Source organism: Podarcis melisellensis (assembly GCF_964234715.1).
Source record: "Podarcis melisellensis genome assembly, chromosome: 12".
NCBI classification, from domain to species: Eukaryota; Metazoa; Chordata; class Lepidosauria; order Squamata; family Lacertidae; genus Podarcis; species Podarcis melisellensis.
Window position 1 is genome coordinate 27,161,234 of NC_138544.1, and position 14,519 is coordinate 27,175,752.

A 14,519-nucleotide genomic window follows, 5' to 3' on the forward strand; every position below is an offset into this window, starting at 1 on the left:
TCACCAGACAGGTAAGCCTCAGAGCATTGCTGGACCTGCTTCCTGGAAGCTAGCCAGCTACCTGCTCATATTTATTGATATTGCTCAAAAAGGAAGAACCATATCAACGAACATGTAAGTAGGACTTTTCTCCCACAGCTTCTGCATTGTGCTTGTCTCATTGTTTATGATGGTTCATGCCAGTCCCTCACAGGGGGTAGGGGGCTATTTCTTCCCTAGCTAAGATTGGCTTTCTCAGTCAGGACCATGGTAAACACAGCAGCTGTCCCCTTTTAGCCCCTACCTCTGGGCTTGAGGAAAACACTCCCTTCCCAGGACAGTTTGAGATACCAGCTTGCCGGCAATCTGAACCATTTTAAGATCAAGAAGATGCAAATAGCTACCGGTGACAAGTGGGAATTCATGTCACATCTTGAACCTTGACGTGGCTCAGGGGCACTGCAGTCATGTAACAGGGGAGGAGTCTGCGAGTCTCATTTCTCACCTACTTCCTCATTTTGCTCTAGGCTTCAACGACTGCAATCCTTATTGAAAAAGAACAGCAAAGTGACCCCGCAGACTCCAGTGGAAGGGGGACCAATTCCTTCCCTGGAAGTATGGGAAGACCATGGCGAAAGGGTACAGTCATCCCCACCTGGCTGCCAACACAGTGAAACACATTCCCCGTACGAATTTGGAGCTTCCTACTAGGCGCTTATGGGCGTGGTGGGTGCCATTTATGTTGGCTTCCATCTCCAGCGTGAGGAGGCACCTGGGCTGTTTCAGGCAAGCCGTCAAAGATCTCTTCCCACCACTTTAATGGCTTCTTGCCTTTTATAACTTCCAGGGGATCGGCATGGCCATCAATTTCTTAGCAGCAATAGAAGCAGAAAGGAAGCCCATCATGGCAAAGGAGGACCTTGCTAAGAAGATAGTGGTGAGTGCGGTAGTACTTTGAGAAGGTATCACCCACAGGGTGGATAGGAGAGATCTTAGCAGTGGATTTTCTGCAAGATATTCTGGTGGTGGGCAAGGCTAGTGCACGGCAGAGAAGAGAACAATGGAAATGGAGGACCTGCATGTCTAGAACCTCTCTCTGTGGAGAGGTCTACGTGTAACATGTTGGGTGCCTGGGATATGTGGCCTCTTCTGCACATGGAAACCTTCACATTGATACTGTACAGATATGGGTTTTGTGGAGTTGCATTTCATGCTTGATAACTTGCTTGCATGTCCAATATCAAGAAAACAGCTCAAAGTCAGTTGGTGGTGAAGTTATGAGTAAACTACTATAGGGAGCTGAGAGGAACTACGTGCAGCTGATTTCTATTTCTTCTGTCCCCCCCCCCCCATCTCTTCAAGGGCCTGATGGAGCGATACAAAGACCATCCCCTTGCCTTTTTCATTTTTACCAGCTGCATGAATGCAATTGCAAATCTGAGGTAAGTTGTGGTAGGAGTCTAGTGGAACAGGAGATATTTTTCCCCACGCCATAGAGCAGTCAGAAGCAAAAGAAAAGGCCTGGAGTGAGCAAATGCACCACAAAGAAGCAGATTGTGCTCCACTAGCCACAAATCCTGGCAAATCAACAAGTGGGTGAGCAAGGAGCTGAGGATTATTGGCTCTGAGGAGGTTCTGGGAAGAGCGTTTGACTCTCCTAACAACCCTCCACAGGTCTTTTAGAGAAGTTGGCCTCAGGCAGGCTTGGGGGAATTGCCCTGTTTCTAAGTAGACATGTGCTTCAAATAGACGGTGCTATAAATCTGCTTGCAGCCTAGGAAAATGATATTCTCTTTTTCTTTCATTATCAACGGAGAAGCCTCTGCCTTTAGAGCAACTACGCTTGCAAGTTTCCATCCCCTTGGCAGAGTTTGGATCCAGAAAGCCTCTTTCCAAGAGCAACTTTCCTATAGGTTCCTACATTATGGGTGCATCAGTTGTTTTGGCAAAAGGTGTGGCAAAAAAATCGGTCACATTTTTGCAGATTCATCATCCCGCATGCATGTGGGGTGAGATTTTCTGCTACTTTTTTTTTAAAGGGTGGGTAAGGATCTCCCCCCCCCCTGAACTTACAAGGACCGATGACTGACCTTACTTAACTTAAATAATAGCAGAGATGTTTTTTCCCCTTTTACTTTATTATCCATTTCAAATAAAGTCCTGCCTTCGCTGCTGACTAGACAAAACTCCTAGAAGCTTCCCAGTCCACCTGAGCATTCTCAAATACCACAGATGCAAGGAAGTCTGGCTGGGCTGGGAGGCTGTGGGCAGACTCCTGCTGCTATGGGAACTGCAACCTTGTTTATGATAGTTGTAAACAGGTACAGAAACCAACAGACACCTTGAGGTTTTCTTTTTCCTTTTTGGAGTAAATTGTACCAATTCCTCTGACATGTCACCCAAATGTGCATATCTTTTCCCCTCTAGTTCTCAGGGAAAGCTTCTTTTGGGCTGGATGATGGAGCCAAGCTCAACTTCAGCCAAATCTGACAAATATTCCCTCCATCACATAATAGAATCCTGGTTTTTCCTCCCCCCTTACAGCAGAAGCAGCCCTCCGCTCTCAGAGAAACTAGAAGCGAAGCTGCTCCAAGTCACTCTGTCCCGCCTCGTTATAAAGAGCACAGAAAGTGAAGCGGTTTGCGACAAGGTAAATTCTTACTGAATTTTCAACAGTCTTGAAAAACACCTGCTGTGTCTGTGGTCACCAATCCCTTGTCTCTGAGCTGAACCACTAAGGCACATTTCATCTTGAGCAATGCAAAGACTTCTGCATTTCAGATGAAGCAGGAGGAGGTATTATGACACCAAGCCCACCTTTGCACCCTCTGTGAATGGATCCCCTTCCCAAAGGAGGAACTGTCTTAGACAGTCTGAGCGAAAAGGCTCTGCATAGCCTCCTTTTCTGCCTGCTCTGTCTGGGGGATGGAGATCTGCTACGTAGCAATGACGTTGCTTGCTTTCTGTTGCTTGCAGGCCCTTTGCAGAGGAGCCTCTGAAGCCCTGGGTGCAATGCTCAAGGGGCTACTTTCAGAGGACCCCACAATGCACCACCTTCTGAAGATCTTGGAGGTGAGTGTTGAATGTTGAGTCTATTCCTTTCAAGTGTGGTGTGCTGATGGACAGACTGCCTACCCTCCAACATTTCTCCAATGAAAAGAGGGACGTCCTATTCCATACCCTCCAACATTTCTCCAATGAAAATAAGAGACTTCCCCTCCAACATTTCTCCAATGAAAACAGGGACATCCTAAGGGAAAGCGGGACATTCCAGGATCAAATCAGAAACCGCAACAGCTTATGTAAACCCGGGACTGTCCCTGGACTGGCAGGGAGATCTTACCACTGGGGGGGGGGATTTCATTAGTGAAATTGTTCCCTATGGGGCTGTGTCTCTTTGGCTGGATGACTAGACCCAGTGCTTTTTTCTAAAAAAATGTTTGGGGTGCTCTCATTTTCCTACTCATATTGAAATACTGCCCCTCAATGACGTCAAACTTAGATTCACAAAATATTTAGGGGTATGTGTACCCCTGTGTACCCCCAGAAAAAAGCACTGACTAGACCTCTTTCAAAATGCATTCTGCATGCTCAGTATGTTTTGAGCCAGTTTAACTGTTCCCCAGAATGTCTGCAGAATTGCTGCATTTTCTGGAAAACAAAGTCCATGTGAAGGTAAAGGACCCCTGGCAGTTAAGTCCAGTCGCAAAGGACTCTGGGGTTGTGGCGCTCATCTCACTTTACTGGCCAAGGGAGCCAACGTTTGTCCGCAGACAGTTTTTCCAGGTGATGTGGCCAGCATGACTAAGCCACTTCTCACGAACCAGAGCAGCGCACAGAAACGCCGTTTACCTTCCTGCCGGACCGGTATCTATTTATCTAATTGCACTTTGACGTGCTTTCGAACTGCTAGGTCCATGTGGAGTTCTTTAAAACAGACCCAGGGGCACAGCTCTCAAAGAGCACAATAATGGACTTGGGAGATTTCTTTGGCCTGTTCAATGATTCTAAGCTGCTTTTTCCTTCCTCAGCACTTCCAACAGTACATGAGGTCTTCAGACCGGCTAGAGAAGTCCCAGGCCATCAAAGCCACCAATTATATTTGCCTGGAAGCCTATTACAGTCTTGGCCTGCATTACGATGTGAGTATTCAACATGTGAGTGGAGCTTGGCATTGGAAGTCCACAGAACCCTGGGATGGGAAGCAAGAAGAAGGACCAGAGAACATTTCCTCCCGATCTCCACTGGAGGGTCTCCTTCCTGAAGATGGCCTTGTGGCGCCTTAAGACTAAAGGGGCAAGAAGTTGAATTACTTGGTGGATCTGGGGGGTGAGAAGTCATGAAAGAAGCTGACTTTGATGGCTCTGACTGTGGGGTTTTATCCATCTCTCCAGCTTCATGAAATGCGGGAGCATCTGAGCCGATTATGGAGGAGCAGCAAGATCAAGCAGAAATAGGCTCTTCCTTTCTTGATCCCACCTAGAGGTGCCAACCGGATTTCCTGGGTCCAGCACTGTGTAGGCAGAGCAAGCCCATTTCCACCTCTTCAAACTGTATATATGCTGTTTATGTACAGATATTGATGTACAAATATGGACAATTATATAGAGCCTATAATATTGTGGATTGAAGAGGGTTTGTTTTAAGATTGTTTTAGCCTGCCTTTCAGGCAAAATATACAAAATATGTAAGTGCATGCAGTTTCAAAGCTCTTTCTTATGTTCTTATTAGAACTTGTACAGATCCAGTGAAGCACCAATGAAGTAGTTCAAGCAGCCTCTTGCATTCTTAAATTAGTTCAACATGAACTTGGCTGGTTTAACCAACTTCCAGTTGGTTAAAAGTCCAGCTTACTTTATGTATCAAATAAGCAGTGCTACTTGAGCCATCAGATGCAAACTGGTCATTTTGTTACAGATAGGTAGCCGTGTTGGTCTGCCATAGTCAAAACAAAAAAAAAATTCCTTCCAGTAGCACCTTAAAGACCAACTAAGTTAGTTCTTGGTATGAGCTTTCGTGTGCATGCACACTTCTTCAGATACACTGAAACAGAAGTTTCCAGACCCTTCTATATAGTGAGAAGGTGGGGAGGGGTATTACTCAGAAGGGTGGTGGGAATGGGTGATTGGCAGATAGCTGTGATGAGCCTGTTGACGACTCTTAACGACTGCAATAGGTATTACAGGAAGAAGCAAGGGGTCATTTTGTGTGTGTTCGGTTTGTATACATTTCCCCACCACTAGATGTCATTATTGCTGCAATTTTATTTCTGCTGTTTAGTTTTCACTGTGAGACTGTATCCACACTCTTGTTTGCAGTCCACACACTGCATTCCCAGTACAGGGTTTTTGATCTGTGTTCACATGGACATTATCCAGAATGCATATGTATTCTGTTGTTTGTCGTAAAATACTACTGCTTGGGAAACATTGTTTCTCAGTACAGCTTCCCACTGATTGGAGCTTTTGAACCATTCCTAATTCGTCACTATCCAAGACACAAGCAACTTTGCATAGGATAAAGACATCGCCGCCTCGTCAGTGCCCACTGATGTATATACACAAACAGAAATGAATCTGACACTAATGAATCCATGCTGATGTGAACAGTTTTGAGGAGGAGGCGGAAGAGCTGTCAAGCACCCTGAACCCCCCCCCCAACAAATTTCACTGCACTCTAAGGAGGTAACATGAAGACACCCTATGAGCAATGATTTGGAGTTTTATTTCTGAATTCATTTTGTGTGTGCTTGTGTGCTTAGTGTAGATCTGCTAATCACGGCTATATGTTATCTTTACTATGAGAGGCAATGTGCTTCTGATTGCTAGTTGCTGGGGAGCAACACAGAGGGAAGGCTATTGTCCCCATGCCCTGCTTTTAGGCTTCCAGAGTTATTTGGTTGGCCATCGTAGAAAGAGAATGCCAGACTCTTCTTAATATTACTGCCCAGCCAGATATCAGTAATGCATAATCAAAACAACCCCAGTATTTTTTTCCAGGCTAATCTGGGATATCTGATGAATCATTGTGGATGCTATTCTATACTATGCTAGTATAGTTCTGTTTCTTGGCCCTTTTAGCTGGCCTTTAAAACACAGGAGCGAGTGAAAGGATAAATGTACCCAGGGAGCAATGAAGAGGACAAAGCAGCTATGGAAACTGAGAGTATCGCTGACAAAGGTTTAGTGTGGAAACCAGGGCAAAGGGCCAATTCAGAATTTCAGGGCCGGCTGAAATAAATCAGATTCTGAACAGACATAATCCAGCTACAGATGAATAAACAGCACTTGAATGAAAAAACGGACTCGTTCAAGAGTGGAGGAGGAGAGATCCCATGATGAGATTCCCAAGAGAGATGGCAGTAAAAAAAAGAACTGTGTAAAATATAAGCAAATACTCCTACACAGACCTACAGGAAAACGGGATAGTTTAGCAACTTAGATCCAACTCGGAGTGAAGGACCCATTTTAATTAAAAGAGAGAAGCAGGGCACAAAAATTATTTCTCACCATATTAGACACAGAAGAGAGGTTGGCAATAGCTCATCATAGGAGCCAACTCCTAGGGGCTGAGGGAGCTTTGTCCCCCATAAAATATTTGAGGACCCTTCCCAGTTGATGGGCATTGCCATTCGAATGGTGTGCACGCACCATGTCATATGATCAATTATGTGGGGTGGGGCTTACCTCCCCCCCAATATTTTATTCAAGTTGGCACCCCTGTAGTTCATTATCAGTTTATTACCACCCCCATGCACCAGCCATGGGATGTTTAGCAGACAAAGGACAGTATCCAACACTAGGCCTACTCAGAGTAAACCCATTGAAATTAGTGGGCATAGCTAATTTGGGTTTATTAATTTGAGGTCTACTTTGAGTGAAACTTAGCTGGCTGCAAGCCAAAAGAGCAACAAAGATGTGTGGAGCTCCCAATTAGTTTCCTAAGTTTAGCTGCTGCCTGTCTGCCTGTCTTTATGCCCCCAAAACCTTCGCTTTGTGTCCCTGGCTAAGGGAATCCCTGCTGTGGCCTGGAAATGCCTGATCTCCTCTTTGCTTTGGGGGCTTAATCTATTGCCTAAGTTTTTACCCCCCTCATTTGTTTCAGCTGAGTAAGTAAGGCTATGTAACAAGCCTCTCACTGTCTTTTGTCCTCCCCTTTCCTGCCTTATCCTTTATATTTCTTCTTCTCTGTCCAGCCTTGTAGCAAAGAGTTCATCAACTGATGTGTCTTTTGCCTTTCTCTAAATAAATACACTCCCATTTTGGATCAAATTCTGAAGTACCATCTTGGTCTTTTGTTTGTAGCAGCTCCACGGTGAGAAACCACTATCTAAACCAAGGAACCTATCTTATGCACTCTAGATCCTGTTAATTTTGGCGGCTAGGATAGTTTCTTAGGCATCTCTATGCTATGGATGGTGGTGTGGCAAGAAAACCCCCCAGCTCTACAGAGGGAAGATGTTTGCCTTGTACTACCTCATTCCCCAGCGATTCATTACAGTGGTACCTCGGGTTAAGAACTTAATTCGTTCCAGAGGTCTGTTCTTAACCTGAAACTGTTCTTAACCTAAGGTACCACTTTGGCTAATGGGGCCTCCCGCTGCCGCTGCATGATTTCTGTTCTCATCCTGAAGCAAAGTTCTTAACCCGAGGTACTATTTCTGGGTTAGCGGAGTCTGTAACCTGAAGCGTCTGTAACCCGAGCTACCAATGTATTTCTAAAGCAGTGGTGCAGTTAGGGGAGCTTTAGACTCTAGACAATTAAGACAATTGTCTTAGGGTGGCTCCAGTGGCATAGCTAGCTGCTTGGGTGCCTGGGGCGGCGCAAATGCCCTGCACCTGGGACGGGGCAAGCTGCCCACATTGCAGGGCAAGCCAGGGCAGAGCACGCTGCGTATAGCCTCCAGAGTCTACAAGCACCACATTGCTGTTTCGGGCAGAGCCTGCAGGTGTCTGAGCCATCACATCACTCCCCAGGATCACCCCCTCAGTGATGACACCTGGGGCAGTCCGCACCCACCACAGTCCCTTCCTACGCCACCGAGTGGCTCCCCCCTTTTTTTAGATAATATGTATTGCTTTTTGTATTTTAAAAGCATTATCACCACCATCATTATTAGTCAGTGTCCAGATGTACAAATAAGGCAGCACAAAGCATCTGTGGAATCCACATCCCTTTCAGACCTAAGGTATCCCAACTGGGACTTGCAACGAAACACTGAGGTTTGATGTTCCTGTTCAATGTTCAATCCTCCATTTCCTCCTCTTGGTTTTCTACCTCCTTATTTTTGAATAGTCACATTTTGGTGCCATAGATAGCATCTCTCAAAGAGTATTGGTAATGGATGGATTCTCTCTCTCTCTCTCTCTCTCTCACACACACACACAGAGAGAGAGAGAGAGAGAGAGAGAGAGAGAGAGAGAGAGAGAGAGAGAGAGAGAGAGAGAAACTCAAGACAAAACATTGTTGTCTTGATTGTCCTAGGGGTCAAGCTGCAAATTCAATATCTCTGAAAGTTCTTGGGAGCATGCAGAGATTATGCTCAGCAAACAACTGGAACCACTAAATGAAAGAAAATAAGAACAAGAATAGTAACAGTGAAATGGTAAGCTTTGTAGAGATTTAGCTGTTCCCACTGCAATCCCACTCTTCATTTGCAATAAAACCCCAAAGCGGCAGGATAAAATCCTACGGATTTGTTTTCATTCTTGTGGACAATGGAAACCAATATGAGTTTTTGTGTGCTGAAGTTTAGGTGGGAAGGCCTGCATAAGTAAAACTGCCTCTCAAGATCCGAGTACAAAGGTGGTGCCATGGAAGCTGCAGAGCATGGAGAATGGCAGAGGAGGAAGATGGTTGTCATCTAGGACTTCCTTGGTGCCTCTTTGCTGAGTAGATAGAGCACCAAGACTCATGAAGTCCAGCTTGGAAGTTGCACCCAGGAGAGAGCTATGATGCAAAAGAGAAATGCAAAACAGAAAGCACCCTTTGGGGTTGTCCTTTGACAGCTAAAGAGAACAATGCAAAGGGATCCTGGTGGATCACATGAAACACCTATTCAGTTCAGTATCCTGTTTTCAACAGTGGCCACTCAGATGACTCTGGGAAGCCCCAAAACAAGGCACGTGGGCAATAGCCCCCCACTGCTCTTCTCTAGCAATTGGTAATGAGAGGCTTGCCGAGTCTGTTCCTGGATGTCTATTGTGTCTTGCAACTTGACAGCTGCCTGACCTGGCCTTTTGGAGATTTGCAGTTTCTAGTCTCCATTTTTGTTCTTTGGTCCTATTGTGAGGGGATGGCGTATTGATTGTAAACAAGAGCTGTCATTTCTCTATCGTACACCGAGTGGGTATTTTCTGACCTTTTGCTCCCTCTCTTTGCTTTTATAAGGAGGGAGGAGTGTTGCTGTGAGATAATGGCTCTGTGTTTTGAGTCTGAAAGGCCAGAACACCAGATGCTGAAAGCCTGGCGACCAGATGTGAGGAAGGAGCTGTGGTGGCAGAACTGGAGAGGTGAATACCACTACAGATTTCTTTGACCCCTGCCCTTCCTGATTGATTAAAGCAGGAGTGGGGGAGAAGGATGAGGCCGGTTAAATGGGTGAAAGACATGCATTTTGGAGGCGCTTTTCAAAGATGATTGATATATCTGCTCACAATTCATGCCCTTTGGCTTGTATGTTTCCACAGGGCTCCATCTTGTGTATAGCAGGGGTGAGGAAATGTTTAGGCCTGGTGGGCCAGATCTTTATCTCCCCCTTCCCCCATGGACTTTGGCAGATGAGTGGGACCACCCTTCAGTCAATTATCTGACGCCATATTGACCAGCTGGTCTTCAGGTGATGGGCAGGGAGTTAAAAGCCCTTTTGCAGGTATTGCTAGTGCGACTCAGTTCCCCATGTGGAACTCGCGTCGCACACCAGGTGCAGCTGCCTCTCGACATGCCGCACACTTGACAGCGCATATGGCATCAAATGTGGGGCAGGTGGGCATGCTCTGGGGTGATGGTCTGGTGGGCCGAATCTGGCCCGCAGGCCAGAGGTTCCTTACCCCTGTTGTATGGAATGACATGAAACAATTTGGAAATATCACCCGGGAATTTAGGACATGTTGTATATTAATACCCCCTTATGATTCCAGGGGGGACGCAGGTGGCGCTGTGGGTTAAAGCCTCAGCGCCTAGGACTTGCCGATTGAAAGGTCGGCGGTTCGAATCCCTGCAGCGGGGTGCGCTCCCGCTGCTCGGTCCCAGCGCCTGCCAACCTAGCAGTTCGAAAGCACCTCCGGGTGCAAGTAGATAAATAGGGACCGCTTACCAGCGGGAAGGTAAACGGCGTTTCCGTGTGCGGCTCTGGCTTGCCAGAGCCGCGATGTCACGCTGGCCACGTGACCCGGAAGTGTCTCCGGACAGCGCTGGCCCCTGGCCTCTTAAGTGAGATGGGCGCACAACCCCAGAGTCTGTCAAGACTGGCCCGTACGGGCAGGGGTACCTTTACCTTTACCTTATGATTCCAGGGAGATCCTGAGCCAGTACTTGAACTTGGGAGGGCTTTTAGACCCAGTATGGCTCTTGAATGTCCAGGCTGGGGCAATGGATAGGTCTACTCTTGGAAGTTAGAAGTGTCAATTTCTGGAGCAAACTGATCCTGCCACAGATACATCCAGATCAGTCAACAGTCACATGCTCTATTTGAGTGCTTTTGAAAGTCACCCAGAAACCTAAACTTTTGCATATGCATGGGCAGCAGCTTATTTAAACCATATCCTATAAATGTTGTGCAAAGTTCACACTCTCTCATTTCCAGGCCCAAAGTGCTGGCTCTGACCTGTAAAGTCCTGAATTATTTGGCAGCTGGAAAAGATACCCAAAGGAGCACTACCTCCTATATGAATGTACCTTCAGCTAAGTCATTGCTTTGTATACCAGCACCATCTGAAACAGGCTGGGTGGGAACATGAAGTAGGGCCTTCGTAGTGGTGGCCACTGGGCTGCAAAGCTCTTAGCCATGTTCAGTCTTCTTCAACCAGGATGATGTTGGACTAACCCTGTCCTCTTGGTTAAGGTGCAGCAGATGACAGGAGTGCATTTCACTATTTGGGGACCCAAGTTTGAATAATTCTGATTTAGCTTTGCCTTTAGAAGACAGATCAAAACATTGCTCTTTAGATGTGCATTTTGCCATTAACTATCTTAGTATCTGCTGCTGACAATGCAGTTGGAATCTTGAGTTAAGCACATAGGGAAGCACTTTCTTTTCACAGAAAGCTACTGGACTGAAACTCAATTTCTTTCTTTCCCATTTAGTGCTCACTTGTGTTGGACTTCAAGAGACCTGAAGCTACTGCATGTTACCCCCATTTGACCCACCACCTAACACCAAGTTTGGGTTTGGAAAAATGTTTTAAAGCAAAATTGCTTTGAAAATAAGAGGCAACCATATTTCCACACAATTGTTTCTCCAACTAAGCCATTTTGAATCTTTGATCTTGTGGTTCCTTGAATTTGGAACTTGATAGCTGAGAGCAAAACATGAGACATATATTGTTCAACTTCATACCCATAAGACTTACACATGAATAATGTGTAGGATTCTAGCAATGGGGCTGAATAACTCTTTGGCAAAACTTCATAGTAAAATAAATTAAGAGGAAAGACTTTTACAGGTTTTTTGTTTAAATATTATTGCAAAATAACAGAATATCAACCATGGATTAGAGACAATATTTCTTTAACGTTAGAGACCAAGTACAATAATTTTGCATTAAATTAATGCTAAGTCATAGTTATTGCAGCTCTCATAGAAAAATAAACTATCTCACAATGTACTAAAGTGGCACATAAATAAATAAAACTGAAATAAAAAAGTTAGTCATGAACACTACAAAAATACATTTTAAATAAAAACATGTAGTAAGCTTCAACAGAAGTTACGGCAGTGATTTCAAAGTGTTTAATCTTATATTGAACAATGGGAAATTATTTTTTCTCTGAATTCCTCTTTCCTAGAAAGAGCCTACACATTTTAAGCACTGAAACTATAAAAACTGGACTCATCCACGTTTGCTTTTACAAAATAAAAATAAAAATACAGTACACATTAAAACTTGACGGAAGCAAAAAGTATCAGAAACCACTGCAAAATATACATTGCAAATTAGATGTGTTCGAATTGTATAGCGATACTGAAGTATGAAACAGATTGTGACATGGCAAACAGAAGGAAAACCTGACATATCTGTATGCAGGAATCGTGGATAGCATGATGTTCCTCTGGACATACTTAAGTATATTTGCACTAATTGCGTACCTTTTTTAAGGAGTGTGCAAAGTATTGGGGAGACTGAATATAAACATAAAGAGATTTGGTTGTTTCAGCAAGAGAAGTTGCAAAATTTTCCAAAGAACAGCATACATTCTAATTCTAAAAGTGCTATGATTGTGCAGTTTTTGAGTGTTGTAGCCTCAGCCGAGCACAACTCCACTATCTCCAAAAATAAATAAATTTTCATTCAAAAATCCACAGGGTTGGATGCAAAGAGCTTCCAATAGCATTAGGAAAGGAGTTCCATGCATGCATGGACCAGGGGAAGAGCTTTAAAACACTAAAATATACCAGCTTTAATTTTTGGTTGACAAGAGACCTGCAGGAGCTAGAGTGGTGACTGACCCAGCCTGCTCTATTTCTCTACTGCCATCGTCTCATGTGCTTACCATCTCACACTTTCCTGCACTAACACTATATTTTCCATTCTATATATATAATGGAAAATATAGCGTGTGCGTGTGTGTATATACACATACACAAAAACACACCCTGGTCAAATTGAGTCAAATGCTTTAGCGTGTCTTCTTGATGTAGTAATTATTCCTAAGTAACAATGAGCCATTAAAAAAATTATCTTAAAAAAATCCAGTAGTGATTAACCCCTTTGATTATTCCAGTCTTCTACACAAAACGATTCTATCCAATTTTAGAAAGACTCGAAGCAAACAAAGTCAGAATAGCTAGTATGTATAGAAAAGAGATTCATAAAGTGTGCTCTGTATACAAACATACTTATACTTTTATCTAGTGTTCTCTGAAATGCAACAAAGAAGGATCACCATATTCGTTCCTTCGCATAAAGCAGTGGTTCTCAGGATGCGAGTCGAGTCCCCTTACTGAGATGCCAGAAGGAACCCCCCCCCCTGCTAGGACTCTCAGCATTTCGAGCCCATGTTGGCATGGGGACTATGACCCATGGATAGAAACAGGGCTAGCCTTAGGCAAAGCATGCTGTAGGATGGTAGCCTTAAGAGTCAATTCCACTTGTGCCAGCCAGGGTGAAAGGTAGAGGTGGGAGCGGGAAAGACTTGTTGGCTGTGCCACCTTCCAGGCTGGTGCAGAGAAGAGGGCCTGCGACCATCACATGGCAGCAGTTAGGGGTCAGCACAGGATCCTCCAGCATCTCCTGTGTTTTGGGAGTTTCCATTGGCTACTGCCACCAGCAGTTTCCACCAACCATTTCGGAAGGTGCATTAGGGTACTTCTTGCTGGTAGGGCTATCTTGCTGAAGATGGAGCTCTCTCCTGATGGTGGAGGCCAGTGGAGTCAGGCTGGAGAAATATCTGCGTCTCATCTAAGTACCATCCACAATGACTGGGTAGGGGGATTAGATTGCTCTGTTAGTGTTTTTGCTTTTTAGTACTTAGCCTCTCTCCTCCAAATTAGTGCAATGTAGGACATCAAGGCTTGCGGTTATCAGGGCCAGAGTGATGGTGGTAAGGAATTGTTTCAATCTTTTCTGTTTTGTTTTGCAGGCAATTCTCTCTGTGGGTATTTTGTCCCACGTTTTCCCCCTTTCTGATCTGCTATCTCCCCAGTGCTCAGAACAGGAGTTAAGCACCAACGGTTGACCTGTCACTGATTTGTGCCAGCTACATTTTGCTTTACATAGTTTGGGAAATGCAGACCAAACCTTTTCTTAACTAAAGTGAGATCAGTGCGTTTGCAACACCAGTTCAGATTAGCATTACGTGCCAATGCTAAAGACTAAATAAGTTACGTTATGTTAAAGTGCTACAATGCAGAGTGGTGTTGTGAACAGGTAAGAAGCCTGCTTATGCCAGAACAGTCAAATTTAAGCCAATTTGATCCTGTTGATCCTAAATGGGACTGAATTGGCTCTGATCCAATTTATCTGTGCTTTAATTGGTTTAATCGTGTTAATCAGTAGTTAATGCACATTTGTTTTTTCCAAAATGGAGCAGCTCTGTTTGAAATCTAGCCATGTTGTGTAACTAGGCTTTCAGGTCAGTTTCTCATTACAGTATTCAAACCACAAACCCCCAAAGTATCTTTCAAATAAACTTCTTGACTGAGAAAACAAAGCTTTGAAGAAAGCAGCCTGTCTTCAGGAATTACATTTGAAAGTTTCATTTACTTGTAACTTGCTGATGTTGATTTCTTCAGGCTTATCACGTCTGTAGGTTACGGTTTTTGTACAAACAGTGGGCAAGAACATTTTATCCTTAAAGGAGAAGAGAATATAAATGGTCAG

General features: G+C 44.6%; 2 protein-coding genes and 1 long non-coding RNA gene across 5 annotated transcripts in view; 2 read left to right on the forward strand and 1 right to left on the reverse strand.

Moving 5' to 3' along the window:
- Window positions 1-2: 2 nt before the first annotated feature.
- Window positions 3-4,450, forward strand: LOC309353791 (uncharacterized protein). 3 transcript variants are annotated; one of them, XM_081883464.1, is made up of 8 exons: window positions 3-114; window positions 507-618; window positions 827-916; window positions 1,342-1,421; window positions 2,524-2,629; window positions 2,956-3,051; window positions 4,011-4,121; window positions 4,374-4,450. In XM_081883464.1, coding segments are annotated over exons 1-8 (660 nt in total). In that variant the 5' UTR covers window positions 3-112; the 3' UTR covers window positions 4,437-4,450. The 3 variants fall into 3 exon arrangements, with proteins under 3 accessions (XP_081739590.1, XP_081739592.1, XP_081739591.1); XM_081883466.1 differs by having other exon boundaries at window positions 77-114; window positions 507-665; XM_081883465.1 differs by having other exon boundaries at window positions 82-114; window positions 507-705.
- A 4,585-nt stretch (window positions 4,451-9,035) lies between these two features.
- LOC309353850 overlaps window positions 9,036-14,519 on the forward strand; it is a 166,163-nt gene continuing 160,679 nt past the window's right edge. Inside the window, exons 1-2 of the long non-coding RNA XR_014162075.1 lie at window positions 9,036-9,491; window positions 11,284-13,663. This is a non-coding gene — a long non-coding RNA (uncharacterized lncRNA). The remainder of the gene's footprint in view (window positions 9,492-11,283; window positions 13,664-14,519) is intronic.
- ITGB8 (integrin subunit beta 8) overlaps window positions 11,915-14,519 on the reverse strand; it is a 43,018-nt gene continuing 40,413 nt past the window's right edge. Inside the window, exon 14 of the mRNA XM_081883244.1 lies at window positions 11,915-14,489. Coding sequence (XP_081739370.1) covers window positions 14,373-14,489 — 117 coding nt within the window. The 3' untranslated portion in view covers window positions 11,915-14,372. The remainder of the gene's footprint in view (window positions 14,490-14,519) is intronic.